At 39.1% G+C, this 14,511-nt stretch overlaps 1 protein-coding gene across 1 annotated transcript; it reads left to right on the top strand.

Moving 5' to 3' along the window:
* Positions 1-2,771: 2,771 nt before the first annotated feature.
* LOC134637380 (heterogeneous nuclear ribonucleoprotein A/B-like) lies at positions 2,772-11,508 on the top strand. The gene is made up of 9 exons (XM_063487790.1): positions 2,772-2,870; positions 4,366-4,556; positions 4,696-4,864; positions 5,066-5,224; positions 7,048-7,179; positions 7,520-7,622; positions 8,963-9,109; positions 9,643-9,733; positions 10,657-11,508. The coding sequence occupies exons 2-8, from the start codon at positions 4,390-4,392 to the stop codon at positions 9,711-9,713; spliced, it is 948 nt and encodes a 315-aa protein (XP_063343860.1). The 5' UTR covers positions 2,772-2,870; positions 4,366-4,389; the 3' UTR covers positions 9,714-9,733; positions 10,657-11,508.
* The last annotated feature ends 3,003 nt before the right edge of the window (positions 11,509-14,511 follow it).

Genomic DNA, 14,511 nt, shown 5'->3' with positions numbered 1-14,511 from the left:
CATTATTAGAACAACAAAAGCAGTCACACTGTCTAAGACAACTTTTCTCACTCTTATACTTGGTCTTTGGTAACAATGTATGGGCCTTAGCACCACAACTTTTTTTGTGTGTGTGTGCAAGAAACAGGTTGTGTCATGCTTTAATCTCTTTCTATAATGCAATGACTTCTTAAAAAGTTAACATTGGATGTAAAGACAAAGTCTAATAAGTAATTTTAGTTAAAATTAAATAACAATACCCACTCCAGTTAAGGATTTTTAACTTTTTTATTTATCCACATCTACAAATCTGGAAAATGCACATTGCAGGGAAAAAGCAAGACAGGGACATAAAGCTCTAATTAGATTATTATTGCTGGGTGAAGATCCAAAAAGGTTTGAGGTTTGAGCCTGATGGCCTTTCCATCAGGCTTTCCAAAACAAACTCTTCAACTGGCATGTCAGTCATGTTACACATTTAGTATAGTGCATAATCATTACTTTGATACAACTGAATGGATTAAGTAAACTTGGAAAATATTTTTACTGAAAAAAAGTAGAAGAAGAAAGAATTTAGTCATGTTTAAAATGTGCTGCGTTCTTACCTGTCGTTGCTGCAGTTCTCATTCTGTTTACAAGTGACCACTGCTGGAGAAACACAACTGTCTCCACAGATACCCTTTACTGTGTGTGCGTATGAGTGTGTGTGTGTGTCCATGTTGTACGTGCCTCAACTTGCCCGGTAAAGCAGTAAACAGTCGCCCTGACCACCAGGACTGGCACGTTTTGCCCTATTTACAAATCCCCAGCACTCTTGTGTTTTAAGTACATTTGTTTCTACCCCACATTATTTGGCTCTGGTGTAAATGAAGAATCACTCTCTGGCCTGTAACTATAGTTCAAACCTACTTTCCCTCAATTTCCTACAGAATGGAAAGAGTTTCTTTAACACAGGGGTGGTGTCGCATGACAACCTGGGGGTGTTGTGGAGGTTCTGCAAGAATAAGTTGACCTGAGTCCTGTTCACTACTAATTTTCTCTGTATATGAGGTTTTTTGTGTGGGATGCGTCAAATGCTCAAAAGTGTGTTTTGTTGTATTAATGAATTATTGTGGGGGGAAAAAATTCACAGTGATACAGTAGTCATTAAAATTTGTTCAGAATGTGCTAATTAATGATGATTCATCTCATAAATCATGACACACTGCTCTCCTCTACATACGCTGCCTTTATAGGGTAAAAGTATTGGCATCAGCAATATTAGACCTATATTTGTATTCGGATCAATGCTAAAATTTGCATTAGTATCACACACCAATAAGTAAGAGCCATGATCCACAAATGAAAAAACCTTCCCAGGAAGTGGACGGATGGTCTACCAAAATTATTGCAAGAGAGCATCGACGAGTCATCGAGGAGGTCACAAAAGAACCCAGAATAACCTCTAAAGAACTGAAGGCCTCACTTCCCCCAGTTAAGGTCAGGTCATCATTCACCAATAAGAAAGAGACTGGGGGCAAAAATGCTATCCATGGCAGAGTTCCAAGATGAAACCACTGCAAAAGAACACAAAGGCTCGTCTCACATTTGCCAAAAACATCTTGATGACCCCCCAAATGTTTGGGAAAACATTCTGTGGATTGAGGAGACAAAAGATGAACTTTTTGGAAGGTTTGAGACCCGTTACATCTGGTGTAAAATTAACAGATTTCAGAAAAAGAACATCATACTAATAATCAAACATCGTGGTGGTAGTGTGATTGTTTAGGGTTACTTTGCTGCTTCAGCACCTGGAAGACTTGCCATAAAAAAACCTATAGTTTGTATTTATACTGCATGTACTGTCTATATTTTTTTAAGTTTGTGTGCACAAACTTGGCCAAAGAAAGATGATTCTGATTCTGAAAAACCTGACAGAGAATGTCAAACCATCAGTTTATGCCCTGGTGTGTTTTTGGACAATGATCCAAAACACACCAGCAAGTCCACCTCTAAAAGGCTAAAAAAACAAACAAACAAACAAACAAACAAACAAAAAAAACCAGAAGAAGACAAAGAAGAAGACAAAGAGTGTGTAGTCAAAGTCCAGACTTAAACCAGATTCAGGTGCTTTGGCATGACCGTAAACAAGACATTCAGCTTCAAAAACCCTCCAATCTGACTACATTAAAACAATCCTCTACAAATAATAATTGGCCAAAAACCTGTGAAAGACTTATTAGCAGTTATCGCAAACGACTAAACGCAGTTCTCGCTACCATGGGTTGTACAACCAGTTATTAGGTTTAGGGGGCGATTACTAATTCTCATAGGGGCATTTTTCCCATTAATAAATAAAATCAGCATTTAAAAACTGTATTTTTATTTTTACGTATCTTTGTCTAATATTAAAATATTCTTGATGATCTGAAACATGTAAGTGTGACAAATATGTACAGTACAAAATGTCTTCTTTAATCCCTGATGTCACAGAGGATCGTAACAATGTAGCGAAGCTACAGTACAAACATCGGTTTCACTTTTGAAGCTATTTATAGCCGACTAAAATGAAGATACGGAAAGGAACATTAGTCTTATTCACGTTTTTTAAGCCTGGCGCGTTTAAAACGTTTCTTTTGAGACGCCACTCTAAAAAGAAAGCAGAACACAGGAAGCAGGAAGGACGTTTGGCTACTGAATGTGGCTTTTGTCACAGCGGGCGAACAGTCAACCAATGATCCAACGCCTTTAACTTCGAAAGGGTCGCTTTCGTCCAATCACGCATGTCGACATTACGACGTCGTTGTTTCTTGGTCACATCCGGTCATATATATGTTGCCACGAGTTAGCGGCGAATTTGGAGCGTGTCCATTTTGAACAGCCACTCGGCGTCCGCGGTATTTTCAGTCAAAGTAAGAACACGTTTTTATTGTTATTTTGAGTAATAGCAAATATAAGAGTAGTAAATAGTAATTATTGGAGTTCTGGTTTATATCGTGCTTATTTCCATCGTGATTCTTCTGCGGCGACCATTTTGTTCGTGTGCGGTGTTTTCTTGTTAGCCTGTAAGCATGGCTAGTTCGTTAGCTGCAGCGTGCTAATGTGCGTTAGCGCGGCTTTTGCACGCTACGAGTCTCTTGTTCACATTTCGCGGCATGATTCTCATCCGTTGCGCATAATGGTAGTTTTTAAGTGCACTTTATATCATCTAAACGGTTTTTGTGTTTGGTCGGTTGCCCATCTGATAGCCGGGCCTGCTGTCTGCCCCGAGCGGTAACGGAGCAAAGCGCGGTCCGCTTAAACGTTTGGATAACATGGAAGACTCACGCTCTTTCTTTCCTTTCAACCACGGCTGTGGGGTCACTGGTGCACGCACAACTGCGTGTAACTGTCTTATTACTGATGATAGTCGGTGGTGTGTAAATAATAAATAACCTGCCGATATATGGCGCCATTGCAATGATCGGACTAACGCTTTAACTTAAAATTAGCATTCAGTTAGCATTAGGTATGCGGCTCTTTATTAGCATTCCGATTTATGCTCAATATTCTCTGAAAATAGGGACGAATAGAAATATCTTTAGGCCGTGTTTCGGCTCTCCTTATACAGTAATTTCCAAACTCTTGGAAAAAATAGTTTCTCTTGCTACTTGAATTTAAATGAGTACACTCTTTGTGTGTATCTGTTTAGAGTTAATTAGTTTTTATCCCGGGTGTTTTTAGAGCCATGTGCCTATTCTGTTGTTTTGTTATGATGCTATTGGTTATGTTTAACTATTTTAACAAAGGACCTTTAAAACTATACATTTTAAAATGTAGTATCCTAAAAATGACTAGAAATTAAGATGTAAAGTAACAAATGTTTAAAATACTACACACGATTAGTTGATCACAGAAGATCAACAAATGATATAGGACTAAAACCATACATTTATTATAAGCTAATAAAAGCCATTCTGTAGTTTAAATGTCAGTATTTTCAGATGGGAAGTGCTGCCTCGGTTTTTGTTTTGGTTAAACTTTGCAGTTAATAGATCATAGAGGATCCTTTTGGTAAATAAATCAACAGCATTTTAGAAGTTCTGCCTGTTGCAGAGTATGTAATGTACATTTAAGTATGAGTGAGTTTAAAACCAATGTGAGAATGACTTTAAGTCAGCATAAGTGTGGCTGAATTTTAATCAGTCTTATTTGAACAAACTAGCAAGTGAGAGCAAAGATGGGATCAGGTAGTGACATGAACAAAAGGTTTCTTGTCCTTGTTGAAGAGTATTTATAGAGCATCAAAAACGTAAAGAAAACAATACCGCTGCCAGTTAGTGTTGTGCGTGAATTGATAAACGTGGGTTTAATGTAGTCTGCTACCTACTTCTCCAATCCCTCAAACTTTGTCTTGTCCCATCTCAGTCATTTGAAGATCCCACCGTCAGAATGGCAGACGCTGAGAACCTGCTCATGGAGACATCGGAGCAGAACGGCAACGAGGGAGAGGAGGAGCAGAATGGAGCTGAGCAGGAGCAGATGGCCGGGGACGAGGAGCAGGACAACAACACAGATGGCGGAAAGATCGACGCTAGCAAAGGAGAGGAGGATGCTGGGTGAGTGTCTGGTTGGACTGTGGTTGGCCACATGTGATGTGTACGAGCATCTCGTGATGGCATGATGAGCCCTGGGAAAATAAACTGTGAAACCTTGTAAATGGAGAAATGTTAGCAATGCCTACATGTCATTTTACAGGAAAATGTTCGTGGGTGGCCTCAGCTGGGATACGAGTAAAAAGGACCTGAAGGATTACTTCAGTAAGTTCGGTGAGGTGTCAGACTGCACCATCAAGATGGACTCAAACACTGGCCGATCCCGAGGCTTTGGTTTCGTTCTCTTCAAAGACTCTGCCAGCGTGGATAAGGTGACTCCCCCTGTAACTGAGCATAATTTGATCCCGAACGGGCTTCAGAAGCTTTTATGGGAGAACGGCTCTTAGTAATATAAATGAATCATATGCTAATCAGCCACACTGCCTTGTCTGCATTATTAGTCATCTCTGTGATGATGACTTTAATCTCTGTGCTGTTATTGTCTGTTAATGGTAATATATCTGTATCTGCAGGTACTCGAGCAGAAGGAACACAGACTGGATGGACGCAATATTGACCCTAAGAGGGCGATGGCTATGAAGAAGGATCCCGTCAAGAAGATCTTTGTTGGGGGTTTGAACCCAGAAGCAACTGAGGAAACCATCAGGGAATACTTCGGCGCCTTTGGAGAGGTTGGTTTCAAATAAAATGTATTTTAAATATCTGCAGTTAGAATGCAGCAACCACTTCTTGTACGTTGAGTCTTCTTTGGTTAAGTGTTTCCAGAGTTAAACTTGGGTAGATGGCAGTATTATTTTTATTCTCCTGTACAAACTCCGTGGATATGTTTGAGAGCCACTGACTTGCCCAACTTTGTATACTCATGCAGTTCAACACATTATTTACAGTTTTAATCCTGTTCTTACCAGCTAAACTGGTCTAAGCCATAAATTAACCACATCTACATCACCACTGGCCAGTAAACAACAAAGTTGTAGATTAATTTGAGGAAGTCATCCTATTAAGGATAAATAATAACTGAGATATTCTGGCACTTGTTTGTGCGTTTGAAGTTTGACTAAATGATGTGGCTGACATTTTTAAAGCAGAGATAATTTACTCCTGAGACTGCCATACTATATGCACTAGTGCTGGGCGATATGACAATATATATCGTGTGGACGATAGAAAAGTGTCTATCGTGCCATTTGTCTTCTATCGTTTATATCGTACTAACCCAAATTTTATAAATTATTACATAAAATATATAATTAACCCTTTACAACCGGTCGGAGCAGGCACACTCCGTTTTACCTAACTATTTTTAAATCCCTGTAGAACTGGAACCACGTAAGGTAGTGCAATATTTTTTTTTTTTTTTTGCACGTGAAACCGGAGGAGTTGTACTTACATCTTATGCCATTAGCTTGTCCAAGGTCACGGTCTCCTTCCACATATAACTTTGCAAAAATTGCATAAGAAGCACTTGCAGCAACAAAAACATAATATTCCAGAAACACGCTTTGCCGACGTTCATAAGACTTCCTACGTTGGCATATACGTCAGCGCGAACTATCGCATGTCCGCCATTACCTGCCCGAAACCGGAAGTGACGTCATTTTCGCGAAAGGGCCTTATAAGCCTATGTTGATGTTTTTAAAAGACATGTTTGACTTTATGCTTTTCTGTATCGTTTCTGGGATGCTTAGAACTCAAATTACACTGTTGGAAATAGTTTATTTTGATGCATTATAATATTTATTTTCATTTTTCCTGTAGTATATAAAAATTAGTGTATCTCAAAAATAAAACTATGAAGACACAATAAATTTCTCGTGGTTGGAAACTTTTGTATTTACAGTTTTGAGGGATACACCTCTTAAATTTTTTTTTAACTAGAAATATATGTAAAAAACCAAAACAAACGATTTTCAATTTTTTTGTAGTTTATTGCACTACAAGTTTTTGCAATTTATGTAGTTACTATGGACTTAATGCATACATATTATTAAAATTTGGGCTATAACGGTTGTATTGATGGAAACTTGAAATACTCCCGCAAGTGGCACTACAGCATGTAAAAACATAAAGATAAGCTCTGGCGGACTTGGTTCTATGGTAGGTCTTAAATGTTAAATAGCCTGTGGCAAATATATTAGTGTTGTCTTCTCACTATACATGCTCTTAACTTTATGCAAGAAAAAAAAAAGTATAAAAAAAATGATATTTTTCGCAAAGAAACTCCGTCTCGTGGTTTGCGAGCTGGTGCTGCTGTACGTGCACCCGGATTTGCGACATACTTTACGGTAACTCAAAACTAAGACTGCACCCTCGGCACTCGCTGTTTACAGACTGCGTACTTTCTAGATGACCACAGGTCAGGTGGTATATCGTTATCGTGATATAAAATAATTCATATCGTGATAAATATTTTTTCCATATCGCCCAGCACTAATATGCACCGTATTTGTTGTTTCTAATCAAAATCTTTTGTCCGATCCTCCTTTTTTTTCAGATCGAAACCATTGAGCTCCCAATTGACCCCAAATCAAAGAAAAGGAGGGGATTCATCTTCATCACATACAAAGAGGAAACCAGCGTAAAGAAGTGTCTGGAGAAGAAATACCACAACATCCAGGGTGGCCGGGTAAGCAGTTATTCCAGAAGTGCTGATGTACAGAAATCAGCTTAAGTTTTTCTAATCAGCTACCTGGTGGACAGTGCAGCCTCACCTGTGATCTGTTTTGGTGCAGAGTGACAAAGTTCATAAGATTAAGCCACTACAGATTAACTTGTTGCAAACTGGTTTTTGACCAAGTCAGTAGTTAAACCCTGAGTTAATGCATAAGACGTTTTTGAAATGTACAACTTTGAGTTTTTTCTGTATACATGTGGGAAGTGGGTCACTCTTTAATTGCAAATAACAAATGTTTTTTATAAATATTGCAAGGAGAGAATGGATTTTTCAGTATGTATATCTCTTTTAGTGTGAGCTGAAAATTGCTCAGCCAAAGGAGGTGTACCAGCAGCAGCAGTACGGAACAGGGCGTGGAGGTGGCTATGGAGGCCGAGGAGGCAGGGGCCGTGGAGGTAAATGAAGATGATCACCCTCTTCCTTTCTGGATTTTCTTGTTTGTGTGTTTTGAATCTGTATGATCGGGTAAATGCTAAGAGGCTAGGTCACCGTTGACTAGAGCTGGGCGATATAAGATTTTTTCATATCACGATATGTTTTTTTCATTTCAGGCGATAACGATATATGTCACGATATAAGCCAAATTATAACGGCGCTGGCACGGCTGGCAGCCTTAACCCAATTTCCCTCGGGATGAATAAAGTATAATCAATCAAGTAACTATATTTGTAAGATTTAAATGTGCCGTTGCTCACGAGTAAAATGTGAAATAATCTGCAGCTTGTTTTGATTTAAATATTTATTTCCCATAATAAGTTCAACAGGGTAGATGTACTTAAGGAACATGAGACTTCAGTTTCAGATAAATAAAGGCAAATATTGCAAACTACACAAAAGGCAGCCGCTAAAGCGTTTGAGTTTCAAAATAGAACAAACAAAACAGACTACTAAATTGTCAATTCTACTTAGAAACAAAATTTTAATTCTAAAAATAAATCTTAGTTTGTTTTACAGAAGAACAGACAAAATTGACTAACTTTTGTCAATATCAAATAATAAACTGAGAACTAAAAGGAAATTCTCAATCTCTCCTTGTTGTATAGCTTAGCTTTTCAAACAGTTTTAACTGTTACTTTAGTCTGACAAACGCCGAATGACGAATTAGCGCTTTCAGTCAGAGATTGAGCATGCACCGGTTTATTGTATTTCCAGACTTGCTTTCGGCACAATTTACAGTGCACGCTACTCTGTTTTTTGTCAGACTTGAAATAGCCGAAATACCTTCACACTACGGAACTTCTATGGCCCTTCCGTTCGACAATCTCTCATTGGAACCATCATCGTTTTTTTCTTCGGTAACCTTCGCTCACGCTCCCGGTTGATTTTTCTCTAGTCGGCAAACTAATTTCCTTCATTACCCGGGCAGCCCGGCTGCAAAAACAAATACACATGTGCGCCTTGGCACTTGTGCTGTACGTAACAAGTCACGTGACGTGACGCTGCGGCTGTGATTGGTTCGGCTCTGCGCTACTTAATTTGGATTGGCTGTTCTTTTCTTTTTTTTCTTTTTTTTTTAAGAGGACAAGAGAGATGAGGCCTATCGCAATAGTTTAATTTTTCTATCGAGAAAAAGTTATTTCGCAATACATATCGTTATCGTTCTATCGCCCAGCTCTACCGTTGACAGAGCACGTTTTAGTGGTAATGGGTATTAAAATGTAATGTGGAACTTCTCGTGTACAGATTTGGATGATATTGAAGTTTAGACCAAACTCATGTGCACTTTGTGTTCCAGGTCAGAGCCAGGGCTGGAACCAGGGCTATGGAAACTACTGGAACCAAGGATATGGCAACCAAGGCTATGGCTATGGTGGATATGGCAACTACAGCAACTATGACTACTCTTCTGGTTACTACGGATATGGTCCTGGATACGATTACAGTAAGTGCAAACATGCACATGAGTTGTAACTTGGAGTAACAGTTAACACATCGAAGCCCAAACCCGAGGTATACGCATCAGTACTGATTGTGTGATTGTTTCCCCTTACCCCACCCCCACTAGAGCCACAATACAAGAGTAAACAGCTTGATGTAGCCATGCCAGTGCTTCTAGACCTTTGTTTGAGCTGTTCCATATGCTCTGATAAACTTGCTAACATAATGTTTAAGATGTTCATTTTTTCCCTCAGTTATATTTCTATAGATGCATAAAGTTGGTGCTGCATTAACAACCTAAAATGTGCCAAAACACATCTGGCTCGTGTTTCCTGTTTTGACTCTTGGAGTTTGCCTCATTCCTGCCACCCATCTTTAGTGTTTAAGACTTCGTTGAGTGCCATGTTTTCTTCTCAAGCCTCTAGAGTGTAGTTTGGGGAGCTGGAGAACTGGGGTCCTGTCCTGCTCTTTACTTAACACTCAAACATCATCTGTCAGATGTTGAGCTCTTGCTTTAATACTGCGTCTCCTTCACAGACCAGGGCAATGCCAGCTATGGAAAAACCCCAAGGCGGGGGGGACACCAGGCCAACTACAAGCCATACTGATGGTCACTTGGCAGTGCAAGGTATGACATTGCTACAACTCAACATGTGCCACTGTGTCCTAGTGCTAAGTATTCCAGTTTAAACAGTGGCTAGACTGATTAGACCCCCGCTCACACCTTGCTGTTGTAATTTCAAGTTTGCATGAGTTCCCCTTTGGATTTGACCTGCCACTGTCCCAAACATAGCTGTAGGGGCAGTCCTGGCTTTCACCAAATGGGAAAACATTCCTTTCCAATCGACACCAGAAATGCCAGGCAGTTGTATTAAATATTGCGTTTTAATAATAGAACACAGGTTCAAGATGTTAGGCAGCCACCTGCTGCTGACCGACTGCAGTTAGCATATTTATCCATGTCCAGTGTTGCACAGGTTTGTTACTGAAGATCATAACCTGAAAAGTCTCAAAAGCACTCGCTGTATTTTTGAGGCCAGGATTGTTTTACTGTTGGATACAGATGCCTGCAGACATAACTGATGACTAGTTGCTCTTTTGTTTTTATTTTTGGTTTCTTTTTAATGCAACTCCATTTGAACACCTGGAGGACACATTTATAGTTGGCGCTGTGTCTCCGACAAGCATTTGATCACAGTAAACTGGTGAACATGTGGACGTCCTCCTGTAGCCTCAGACTGACCCAAACAGATGCAGGAACTAACACAAGCATAACGATTTGTACTTGAGTAAATTGGCTGCCAGGAGCATCTCTGCTGTTGAAACTGAAATAGAGAACACTTAGGTGTCATGTGCCACTCTTCTGTGTTTTTGATTTCATTTTAAGCTTTAGTTCTAGACAGCGATGTTTCACTTGGCACTGAGCTGCTAATAGCTGCTGTAAGTGGAGAACAGTTTGAAGTTTTTAAGTTAAAATACTCGTAGAAAGTTCATAGATTAGACTTTGAATGGTTTCTTCCAGCTGTGTCATTAATGTGTTTCACCCCTCAGGACTCCAGTGATCCAGTGAGACCGACGGCTGGACGGACACACACTGGGCCAGACTCGACCTCTTTTATGACAGAAGACCATTTGTACAGAAAACACCAGAAATGTAACTTTTTTTTCTGTTTTCTTTTTGTTTTCTTTTTTTTTGTTTGTTTTTTTTTAAACCCTATCAGTTTTAGTTTTTATTTTTCCCTCGTGTTTTTGTTTTGTTTCCTCGTCCCCTTCCACATTTCCACCGGAAGTGTAATTTTTACTGTACTTTTTGGTACCTGTTTTGATTCTATTGTATTGTAAGGGTTGTATTTTACATGTTTGATGGCTTTACAGGTTGAAAATCTTGGCGCTGTAAAGGAGCTTTTTTGACAAATAAATACAGTTTTCAGTAAATTTTGTTCTGATGCTTCCAGGTTTTGGGGAGGAATATGAAACATTGAGTGGGTTTAGGATTAAAGTTCAAATGTCAAGGATAATGTTGATTATGGAATTCTTTTTTCCCCCTTCCCCCCCTTTCTTTCCTCTTTGTCCCTCCTTACATGGATTCCAGTGTACCTGAGAAGGAATTTTAACTTGCCAGATTTCATCATTTGTAAAACACAGGTTAAAAGATTGTTCCAGGCTGTTTGAACCCAACATCTGGAAGCCTGCAGGGTGTGTGGGATGTACTGGGAGGGGAAATGTTTTGTCACTTTAGATCGTGTTCTTCATACGCCGTTGGTTTTAGAAATGACCGTTTCTGAAGTTAAATGTCTTTTTTTTTTTTTTTCTTTCTTTCTTGACGGACTTGAGGGCCAGTGTCGTCGTCTCAGCCAGTGTCTCTGGCATTTATTAGTAATAAACATTCTGGTTTGTAATGATCTTTGTATTTTTAATTCTTAATGTTACTGTTAATGGTCCAAGTCATTAGATAAAACTTTCAATAGAAACATTCCATAAAGGAAAAGGAAGTTTCCTACTGAACTACAATTGAGCCCCTGCGGTTTTTATTTTTCAGTCATTTGTGAGCGATCCAAGTTTGACCTCAGGATGCCAATTCCAGGGAATCCTAAATCCAAAAGTCTGTGTTCCCTGGATGTCACCTGGACCTCTGTCACACCATTATGTGCACGTAGATGCTTCATGCGTTACTTTTCTTTTTCTTTTTTTTCTTTTTTTTAAATTCATCACTATTGATGCTTGGTGCATTAGCTAGCATTCTGTAATGATGAAGAAGGATGCACACTTGTCAATCTGGGAGTAATTATAATCTAAAGTATCGTCTTGCCTGGGGAGTGGCGACCGTGCGTTTCTGTAGTTTGGTGTTAGGGCTTTGAACTGAAATGTGGCTTTGCGCAAACAAAATAAATGCGTTAAAAAACAAACAAACATCAGGCCTGTCCCAGTGATCGCTCAGATGTGGCTGAAGTTGAAGGAAAAACTGCCACGCTTTGTGGACTCCAGGTAAGAAAAGTAATACCTGACGTTCTCTTTGAAGCCTGACTGAAGAGACTAGAGTGCTAATACATTGTGGTAAAATTACGTCTTCCTTGAGCTACAACTAAACAACGATGGCAAAGGCAGGGTGGTGCTTTTTGCACTTCAGCTGATAACTCCTTTCCCCCAAGCTGGTATATTTTTTGTCTGTCTGTTTTTCCCGTGTTCATTCTACACCTGGAAAAAAATGAGCCATAATGAGCGTCTTGCAGGTAATAATTGTAGTTAGAATAATAACCACATTTGCATTAGAGACAGCTGGGCAACACCCATAGCTATCGACTTTTTTTTCTCATCTCTTTGTTTAATTACCTAAAATGAAACAGTAAAATAAGCACATTTTACTAAAATCAAATCCTATCCTTTTGGGAAGTATTGTTAATGAAGTTGCTGTTTCCACTAAAAGCCACTAGATGGCACTGGTGTTAAACTCAGCTCACACCATACCGAGTTTAGACCCTTTCATCAGAGCACCCTTAAAAACAACTAATTAATAGTGTTAATAACACCGTATCTTAGTTTATTTTCTGGAATTATCTTTGTTCTCTAAATGGCGTTCAAAGCATTAGCTAATGTAGCTTAAATCACCAGAGATTACTAGCTAACCTTCTGATGTACTTATGAATTATTATAGTTTATTTTTAAAAAAAATCCTTTTCTGGTCGATTTTGGCTTCAGTGTTCAGATTTTGCGAGATGTATAGTCGTGTAACTTTTACAGACACTGTCACAGTGGAAAGTCCATTTTAGACTTACTCTGGTGTTTTAAGAGCATCTTGATTTTGGATAATTTTAGTTGAATGAAGAACAAAAACAAAGGTTTTCATCTGTAAAACTCCTGAACTGATGGCAAATGAAATTATTTATATGAAGCGAAAACAAACTCACAGGTACTTTAGCACTTTTTAATTCAAGTTTACAATCACCATTAACCCTGTACTTCATACACCTGTAGATTCAATTACAGGTCTTCTTTTAAACTTCAACTTCAGCAATGGCTGGTAGCACCGGGGCCTTAAATCTTCTGGTCTGTCTGCATGTGATGCGACAGCCAGACTTCCAAACATAGACTACACCTGTCTGTCTTTCTTCTGGTCTGTTTGGTGAGGCTGCACCTTCCGATGTCTCTTTGGCTTTATCATCTTTTTCAAAGCCTGTCTTTCCATCCAGGGATGTCTCCCCACTGCTCATATCAAGAGTCCAATCTCTCATGGGGTCCTTACGGCAAATCCTAACAATGACTGGAGCCTTATGCCCCTCTGAACTGGTGAAAATGGGTTGACGTGCTGAACCATCAGATTGTGAAAACTGCCTGTTTGTTTTGGTCCCTTCATTGGGCCATCCTCTGCGGACGAGTCGGGCTGCCATGAGGAAGGAGTCAGTCTGGCTGTGCAGCATCTCGGAGCAGTATGACAGCGACGGCCCGGACATAGCCGACTTAGTATCCCGGTCAGAAGACGTGTTCTCTGGCTTACTGCTGTCTACCATCCTTCTGTTGTTACAAGCCGCCACCTCTGTTGCTGTAGAAGGTATAGATGCACCAAAACATTATGAGTAGCATCTTCAACAAAGACATAAACACTGACTCTCAGCCAAGTGTGGAGTAACATAGAGCGCAGAACTGTAATTTTGCTTCATTCATTATATTTTTGTAATTTCTTTCAGTTTATTCTTAACTTTCTTTGAATTATGTTCACACTGCATGATAAATTCTGGAGTGAACACATGGGAGACTGAAAAAAGACAAAAAAAAAAACCCACATTAAACAACAAAAGACATATTTATCACCTTTATTTACATCCAATATAGATATGTCCAAATATTCGCAATAGTGTCAGAAATCTGACAATCCACAATTCACAAGCAATTTTATAACACTGTCATTAAGTGTCCAGTAAGGTTATTGTAATTAACTAAAAGTAAACTAAAACTAGATGTGAAAAAAAACATTTTAGTTAACTTAAATAAAAATAAAAACTAGACTTGACAAATATTAAAACCAGCTGAAGCAATTTTTTGAACTTGGAAAACTAAACTAATAAAAACTAAACTAAAGCTGTGATTAGAATAATATTTTCAAAGTGATTGGCTGAAAGAGTCTTTGTTGGTGCTGAAGGAAACTGCAGATAGTTTTTACTCCGTCTCACTTTAATGTCACTAAAGGGATGTCGGTATTAATCTGGAGGTAAAAAAAGGCTGCTGGCAGTAGCACAACTTTTCTACTTGTGCAGCATTCAGATGAATCTTAGCTGAAATTTCTCTTTAATCAAATAGAACATTTGTAGTTAGAAACATGTCAAATGCATTGTGGTGCTTGAACTTAAAAGCCATGTGGTTCCCTTTCCCCCTGTTGAGCAGATATTATGTGGGGTAAAAGCTCTGGCTTGC

This window comes from Pelmatolapia mariae, linkage group LG10_11, assembly GCF_036321145.2.
Source record: "Pelmatolapia mariae isolate MD_Pm_ZW linkage group LG10_11, Pm_UMD_F_2, whole genome shotgun sequence".
Taxonomy (NCBI): domain Eukaryota; kingdom Metazoa; phylum Chordata; class Actinopteri; order Cichliformes; family Cichlidae; genus Pelmatolapia; species Pelmatolapia mariae.
The sequence above is the reverse complement of the archived record's forward strand: the minus strand, read 5'-3'. Positions and strand labels throughout refer to the sequence as shown.

Bases quoted from the DNA above. Each gene is read 5' to 3' on its own strand.
- LOC134637380 (XM_063487790.1), top strand. From the start codon at position 4,390: ATGGCAGACGCTGAGAACCTGCTCATGGAGACATCGGAGCAGAACGGC. The intron at 5,225-7,047 runs GTTGGTTTCAAA...CTTTTTTTTCAG, and splicing joins ACTTCGGCGCCTTTGGAGAG to ATCGAAACCATTGAGCTCCC. The intron at 9,110-9,642 runs GTAAGTGCAAAC...TCTCCTTCACAG, and splicing joins TGGTCCTGGATACGATTACA to ACCAGGGCAATGCCAGCTAT.